An 8,070-nucleotide genomic window follows, 5' to 3' on the forward strand; every position below is an offset into this window, starting at 1 on the left:
GGAGGGGAGCAGGTCGCCGAACCCGCGGCCTTTGGCACTGTTCAAAGAAAGCCGAACACCTCCCACGTCCACGTTGAATGATGACCGATGGACGCGATTTCCCCACAGCAATCTCTGCCCGATGCGCAGAAGGCGAGCACCACGCAGGAAGATGACTCGTCGAAGGCCAAGCGGGCCCACCAAGCCTGTCTGAACTGTCGCAAGCGGAAGAGCCGGTGCCTGCTGTGAGTTCCCACAATCGCGGCATCCTGCGCAGCTGCGCGACAATGACTGACGATCTTCAGCGACGAGCAAGGTACCATCCCGTGTCTGCGATGCAAGCGCGACAACCTCGAGTGCGTGCTCGGTGGCAGCAAGCGCGGCGGGCGACGCGTGCGCAAGAAGCGCATTGACGAGACGAATTCCGGGCTACCCTCGCTGACGAACACCGGGACCGAGGATGGCAGCTTCCATACGCTCGGAAACCTGGGGACGTGGTCACACGATGCGGGCGCGCAGCAGCAACACTATGGCGAGAACCCCCACGCCGCGGGCTCCGACTCCTCGAACACCGACGAGCTAGCCTTTAACAACCTCCAGAATCCTTCAGATGCTCTGGGCATACTGGCGCAAGTTGCGGGCGAGACGAGCTCGAACGAGGAGAACAACAATGGTCACAACGCTGGAGCTGGATCCGCGCTGTTACCGCCGAGTGGCAGTACAGCGATGCACGCGCCGCCACTGTCCTTCTCATACCCTCTGCTAGATCGCGGCGTGCTGACGGTGCATTCGCTGTGTCAATTGCTGGTGCGGTACCAGCAGAACTACCACCCTTTCTACCCACTGGCGCCTGCGCATGCCTTTGATACCACGCGCATGCATGACATGTTCAGGAAGGAACCACATCTCCTCACAGCGATTCTTCTGATCGCCTCGAAAGATCTAGTGAACGAGCCGCATATATATGAAGCGTGTACTGAGCATATGAGGGCCCTTGTTGCCAATCTTGCTGCAGGAGGCGACGCCGGCATCGAAGCCGTAGAAGCTTTGCTACTGCTCGCCGAGTGGGCCCCGTATACTCAGAGAGGTGGAGGCAAAGTGGGCAAAGGCGAAGAAGACAAAGAGTCCTGGATGCATGTTGGAATCGCACTTCGAATTGCGTACTTCCTTGCGCTCGATAAGTACTCCTTCCGCTTCGTCGATCAGAGCAAAGATCCGCAGCATAATCGCAAGCGTCTGATCTGGACTGCCGCCTACGTCTCCGACCGACACATTAGTATCCGCATTGGCAAGGCTTTCTGGTCGCGCGGTCCAGGCCCTCTTACCACGCTGAGACGCGAAGACTACCCCAGTTTGATTCCGAAATCACCGAACGAGGAAGACTACGCTTCAATATTCCAAGCCAACCTTGAGCTGACTCAGCTTTTCTCCAATGTTCACGATACCCTGTACAGTAATCCTGGCGCCTCGTTCCGCTCCAACATGAGCGGGAGCTACATTAAGTTTATCGACGATTTCCGCTCCGCGATCTACGGCTGGAAGAGTGTTTGGGGCACATTAACATGCTCTGCACCTTTGAAGGCATGTCTGCTGATGTCCTATGATTACCTTCGATTATACACCAATGCCTTCGCATTCCAGGCCACCGTTCTGCGCGCGCTCCCCTCCGCGAATAGCTCCTCGGTTCCACATGAAGCCTCGAACCTTGGAGGTCCTCAGGCGCCACAGAGGGTCTTCGTTAACAACGTCGGTGCAGTCGGTGACGCGCGTTTTATATACGAAGGCCTCGACGCTGCCAAAGCCATCCTCACAACCGTCAATAACTTCGTCTCCCCCGAAACTAGCCTGCGCTTCATGCCACTGCGTTATTATCTCTACCTCGTGCATGCCGGCGTGTTCCTCTACCGCGCGCGCTGTACAGGCGTTATATCTGGCGACGAAGACCGCGCCATTCGCGCCATGATCAATGAGACCGTGTCGCGCCTACAACGCAGCGCCGTGGGCGTAGAGGCTGGTATCCAGCACCCTGGTTCGCGGTACTCGCAGCTCCTCAAATTGCTATGGGCCAAGGTACCGCGCAAGGACAAGAGCAGTCGTTCCGCCTTCAGGCACCCTGGCACAAGCGTCGCCAGCAACCCTGTGGACCAGAATGGCTTCCCTGTTCCGCCATCGACGACCACAGCGCAGAGTCCACGCACGAGCTCAGTAGGCACGGGCGAGTCTCCAGCGCTGACGGAGCAGATGGGCGATTTTGGCTGGACAGATCTCGGCGCTGTTAGCGATTTCGCTATGCACGGGAATAATGGCGCGAACCCGCCGGATGAGAGCGCGCTTTGGAACGGGTTTCTGCCTCTCGATATGGGCTGGAGTGCTAATGGATTTAGTCTTGATGGGGTTGGATGGGACGGAAACGCTAATGATCTGGGTATGCTGTTTTGACGACGGAGCGGACTTTGGTGAAACTAATGATCAGACCCGAAATGATCGACCTTCTCTCCTCCTCCACGAGAAGCCTGTTCCTTAGTACACAGGCATCTTGAAGGCATCCAGGTGGTAATGCGACGAGCCAATGCTCTCCTGATCGTAGACACACTCTGGTACACTCGAGTCGTTGCCATAAACAGGCCTTAGCGGCCACTGACAGATCTGCTGGTTCTGCCCCTTTTTCGCACCCAGCAACACCGTCGCATTCAGCATATCTGTCGCCTGATTGTTCTCCACCCAGATCCAGCGCTTCCAGGAGCTCGATGGCACGTTCGTATCCGCGCCCGCGTTCCGCTATGCGCATCAGCAGATCCAGCATCTATACGGCAACGTCGTCGAGAAGACACTCGACTACTTCCCGCCGCTGTGCGAGCTCGATGGCAACACGAACGGTGTTGTTGTGCGCTCGGATCTGTACAAGCTGCACTTAAACGTCACCTCCACAATCGGACTGCCATACTACTGCCCCACAAAAGCAGGGGGAAGCAGCCAGCAGCCCGTTTGGCCCAAGCAGCGGCCAACCGACACCAGCTCAGAACGGCACCGTGTCGGCTCAAGCAGCGGCCGTCGCGCAGGCATCACCAATGGGCTGCACGACTCAGCAGGGCGACAGGCGTACTTCTACTACCAGCCCAGCGCGACCTTCGCAGATGCCTAGACACAGTACAACAACGCGTCGGATGAGTAAGAGCTCAACATCCGGCCTGGGCGGGGAGTTCGTGACGCGGTACATCTGGCTGCAGAACACATCAACCCTCGCGCCTGTGGACGGCGTGACCTACGACACGCTGGAAGAGTGGATCTACGACCTCTCGCAGACGTACGAAGATTCCCTCCAGACCACCTGGCCTAATCTCTCGCGCTTCGAGGCCTCGGGTGGGAAGATTCTGCACGTCCACGGCGAGAGCAACAACTCGATCCCCGCCGCCAGCTCGGTACATTACTGGAACTCTATGCATGACACCATATACCTGGGGCTGGGCTACAACGAATCCACAAGCAAGTTGCAGGGTTTCTATCGTTTGTACTTGGTACCCGAGGCCGCGCACTGCGGTGTGAACAGCTACCAGCCGAACGGCGGGTGACTGCAGACCGCAAGGACGCGGCCGCTCTCGGAGCACCCTTGGTAGTAGGCGTGCAGCTTGGTGCTCTCCTGCATGACCATGAGGTTCCTGGTGAAGGCTTTGACGAGCACGGTCATCTCGTGGATGGCTCGGTAGCCGAACGTGTATGCGTTTTCCCACTTGGCGGTCCCGTTGGCGACCAAGAAGTGCACGTCTGCCTGCGTGTTGAAGTCACCGAACCCTCCGTCTGTGAGGCCGCTTACAGCTCCAATGCTGACGTCTCCAGCGACTGAAGTGGCTTTGGGGTTGATCGCCAGGCCTCCAACGCTGGTGGCTAGGAAGCGGTTCTTGAACGACGATGGGCCGGGGGCGAAGTATGCGACGTTGACGATATCACATCGGCCATTGTGGGTGTAGGAGAATGTGACGTTGCAGTGAGCAACGATAGAAGACTTGATTGCTGAGGGTGTACTTCGAAGTGAGCGTGGTGATGCCGGATACAGTGTCAATGGTGATCCCCTGGTGCGAGTCCCATGTGCCTGGGCTGGCTCAAGCAAACAAGGGGTGAGACAGCATCTATCAACACAGACGTCGTGGTCAAAATCACATCTTGTATGCTTTCCTCCGATCTTGGTATGTGCTCCGGGGCCGTGGTCTAGATTCGATGTCTCCCGCCGCTGTGCAATCAGATTCTATAGTAGCACGAAGTGCACTCTGCGCACATTGTTACTTCCTGGTGAGACATCCGATACCGAGTGGTCATCATACCTGGACTTATTCAGAAGTGAATGCGGCCCCGTTTAGTTTAAGCCCAGTTTGCGAGGGGGGAAACGGGGAAGGTGCAACAAAAGCAGGGGCGCCATCAACATGGGACGGATAATGTCTTTTCCACCAACGCCACCACCGAAGCACGGCATAATGCGGCCTACTAACCAGTAAAGGAAGGTTTCGTAACGTCGGATTTGATCATTGAATGCTGCTCGGACCTTCTCGTCCTCGCAGAATGATCTGGGTCACCGAAGATGGAAGGTCAGTCTGCTCTCATCGTTGGGGAAAGAACGCGCGACAATTGACGCACAGGACTGATTGACATCCTTGCATTGAATATGAGTCTCTCGCCTGTGGTTCATGGGAATTATGAGTCTCGAGCGCAGGCTGATGTCAGTGATACGTCGTCGACTAGGAAAGAGCTGGATCCAGAAGTGCATCTGAAGTGCATCTTCAGCGTCACGTCTGACGAACTTGGTGTGAGCACTGTCGACACATACCGCGTGTACTTGACTGCGCCGCCGAGCGATGTGATAGTCTGGCTGGTGATTGAGAAATCGTTAGCATATACTTCGACAGTGCATCCAATTGCAGCTGAGCCTGTGTACGAGTACTTTGTAGAGGTAGTATGACGCTGCGTAGTCTCGGGACGTGTCAAGCACAGGTGAAATTTATGAGAGGCGGCGGCCGAAAATCCGTACGTCTGACTGGAGAGGAAGACCCTATCGACATGTAAAGTTTGATATGCGGCGACGTTGAGGAAAGGTTGCGACTACAAGTATGCTTTGCCAGTATGAGCCGCGCTCTGAATGACGACAGGGTAGACGTAGGTAGACGTGGAGGCCCAAGACGTAGCCGTCTTACCAGCACCGCTGCCAGTGTTCATTTCGAAGCTGGGCTTCGCAACGAGGCTGGCTCCGCTATCCGAAGAGTCATGTGTCGGTATCAGAGTCGCGAATGAACTTGTAGAGGTGGTTGAAGAGACAGAAGTGCTGCTAGAGAGTGCGGTAGAGGTTGTTGAAGCCGGGGTAGACTCGGTAGAGGAAGAAGTAAGAAATCTGCGAAGCATGGTACCTGCTCCATGGTCGGCAAAGCTTTCATAGCAAGGCTGACACTTGCCAAGTTGGCGATGCGTTTATGCAGCCAAGGCAGCTGGGCTGGTGATAGTCATATTTCTTGCGGAGCTTCAAACGTGTTTTCTCAGCCTCCAATTTGTTTTTTTTCTGAGTTGTGGCTTACCCTTCGCGCGTCGACAGGAGCACAGTTCAGGTGCAGGTCATCTGCTCAGACCAGCTGTGAGTACGCTCTGTCAAGGTACCTCTTGTTCTGGAGTATGCAATCGATTCTCCTGACCTTCAAGTATGTATTGAGCCTCTGAACTCAAAGACAAGCCTCGGACTCGCATACTCGGAGAATCTTTGGGGATACTGTCGAACCAGAAATGCACCGGATCAGGCCTCGTGGCGTGAAGCGGAGCGAGTAGTCCCTCCTTGGTTAGGAATGCAGCCTCACGCCTCTCAACCTTACTCGGCCACGACGCGAGATAGCTGGTTATATGCGGAGTTATGGTTGAGTTAGCATTGACTGCGTCTAGCCACGCGGCGGGACGGGAAGCGAGGGCTGGCTGGATACATACTACCTGTCTTCTCCCTACAAGCGGGCAACGGACGCATCACGTACAGCAGGGCGACGGCCAGGCGTCGGTACAAGAGAAAGGCCGAGTGTATGAACGTGATCGGGTCAGCAGGCGGCAATGGTCCGTCGAAGCAGGGATTGATCAGGCAAGGATCGACAACATGAGCATGTCCTCGCGCCGCTATAGTTTGAATCGATGCGAGCAAACACTACTGTCAATTTGCGAAGAAGTAAGAGTGTTGTGGAACTGGAAAGTTGAGTTCGAGATGTGATGGCGTCACACCTTCCTTCTCCAGCGAACCCCCACCTTCAGCGGTGCGAATTAGAGCCGAGAGGATAACAGTATCTCACGCCCTGCGCGCCCTGTGAATACCATCGATATATTTCCAGAGGCTGAAAACAGCAGTCGTAACATTGAAGTCCAGGACACGCAGACATGGCAGCTAGATTTGACATTTCCAAAGCGCGCGAGCAGTTTCCCGCACTGCAGCAGGATCAAGTGTTCCTTGACAACGCCGGCGGCAGTCAAGCGCTTGGGACAGTCATTGATTCGTCAGTACACTGGTGTTTCGAAAGCGGCATTGTGCTGATATGATGATAGCATCACCCAGTACTTGTCAAAGACCAACGTCCAGCTTGGTGCCTCGTACCATACGGGCACACAGTCAAACACCAAGTACGAAGATGGTTACCAGGCAGCCGCAAAGTACATCAATGCTGGCCGCGATGAGATTGGTATGCTCGGCGATAGAGTAGTCGAAAGCATCAAAGCTGATTCTGCACAGTCCTCGGAGCATCCACAACCCAGCTCTTCATGAATCTCTCACAGGCCATGATATTCAACGAGGGCGACGAGATCATCCTCTCGAAGATGGAACACGAGACTAATGTCAAGCCCTGGCTCTTCATGGCCGAGCGTCTCAAGTTGAAAGTGACTTGGTGGCAGTCGGAAAAACCGGAGCTGAAGCTGACGGCCGAGAACCTGAAGCCGCTGCTGTCACCGAAGGTCAAGTTCGTAGCTTGCACACACGTCTCAAACGTGCTCGGTACGATCCACGACGTCAAAGCAATTGCAGATGCAGTGCACGAGGTCGGCGCGTTGCTATGCGTTGACGGCGTGAGCTTCGCACCACACAGGAAAGTCGACGTGAAGGCGCTCGGCGTGGACTTTTACGCCTTCTCGTGGTACAAGGTACTCGAGCGCATCTTGACGCTGTGAATCAAGCTAACGCGCACAGGTCTACGGCCCGCACATTGCAGTGCTGTACGCCAGCTCGGCAGCGCAAAAGTACGTAAAGCCGCTGTCGCACTTCTTCAACCCGACCAAGACGCTCGAAGACAAGCTCGGCTTCGCAGGGTCCAACTACGAGGGCGTCCAGGCACTGCCCTCCATCGCGACGTACCTCGAGGGCTCTGACGAGGCAATCACCGCGCACGAGGGCAAGCTGCAGAAGATCCTGCTCGACTTCTTGAACTCCCGGGACGACGTTACAGTCGTGGGCTCGGCGTCGGCCGACTCCAAGGAGCGCGTGCCCACCATTTCGTTCGTTGTCGACGGCATCAGCCCCAAGACGATTGTGCTGGAGGCCGAGAAGATCTCAGACTACGGCTTCCGATGGGGCCACTTCTACTCGAAGCGGCTGTGTGACGAGGTGCTTGGGCTTGGACCCGAGGGCGTTACGAGAGTCTCGATGGTGCACTACAACACCGAAGAGGAGATCCACGGTCTCGTCGAGGTGTTGAAGAAGGTTCTGCCACGGCAGTAGGGTGGCGGACGTGTCGATGCACGCGGAGACATGGAGCTTGTGGAATCATGCAGCCTTGTCAACAATCAAGTCAATTTCGACCTCACATTCACGCGCTTACCCAACTGGGCAAGGTTCAAACCATGCGGGCAGCCCCTAGGCTCGAACAGGCACTTAGTCAAGTCATCAGAACCAAATGAATCGATCAGATAAGGGCGACCATCGAAGTGAGCCAAGCACGCCACCGATGATGCGTCGCGGGCTCCGATGTCGCTGTTATCAGATTGCGGCTCTGATATGGCTAGCGTGGGTGCTTCGCGGATCTGTTTGCATAGCGTCAGATGGAGGGGTAACCCGAGAGCCCGGACGGCGGCGTTGGCGGCGTTGGCGACGTT

At 55.9% G+C, this 8,070-nt stretch overlaps 3 protein-coding genes across 3 annotated transcripts; 2 read left to right on the top strand and 1 right to left on the bottom strand.

Moving 5' to 3' along the window:
* Window positions 1-87: 87 nt before the first annotated feature.
* M421DRAFT_55521 (uncharacterized protein) lies at window positions 88-2,418 on the top strand (the record flags this gene model as incomplete). Its single annotated transcript, XM_033595314.1, has 2 exons — window positions 88-224; window positions 285-2,418. The coding sequence occupies 2 exons, from the start codon at window positions 88-90 to the stop codon at window positions 2,416-2,418; spliced, it is 2,271 nt and encodes a 756-aa protein (XP_033452135.1).
* Window positions 2,419-3,526: 1,108 nt separating this feature from the next.
* Window positions 3,527-5,181, bottom strand: M421DRAFT_2508 (uncharacterized protein; the record flags this gene model as incomplete). The annotated part of the gene is made up of 3 exons (XM_033588605.1): window positions 3,527-3,998; window positions 4,796-5,017; window positions 5,072-5,181. 3 exons carry the CDS (start codon window positions 5,179-5,181, stop codon window positions 3,527-3,529), a joined length of 804 nt encoding a protein of 267 aa, XP_033452136.1.
* Window positions 5,182-6,366: 1,185 nt separating this feature from the next.
* M421DRAFT_98930 (PLP-dependent transferase) lies at window positions 6,367-7,696 on the top strand (the record flags this gene model as incomplete). The annotated part of the gene is made up of 4 exons (XM_033598682.1): window positions 6,367-6,486; window positions 6,542-6,665; window positions 6,716-7,122; window positions 7,169-7,696. 4 exons carry the CDS (start codon window positions 6,367-6,369, stop codon window positions 7,694-7,696), a joined length of 1,179 nt encoding a protein of 392 aa, XP_033452137.1.
* Window positions 7,697-8,070: the final 374 nt, after the last annotated feature.

This window comes from Didymella exigua (genome assembly GCF_010094145.1).
Source record: "Didymella exigua CBS 183.55 unplaced genomic scaffold M421scaffold_5, whole genome shotgun sequence".
NCBI lineage: Eukaryota > Fungi > Ascomycota > Dothideomycetes > Pleosporales > Didymellaceae > Didymella > Didymella exigua.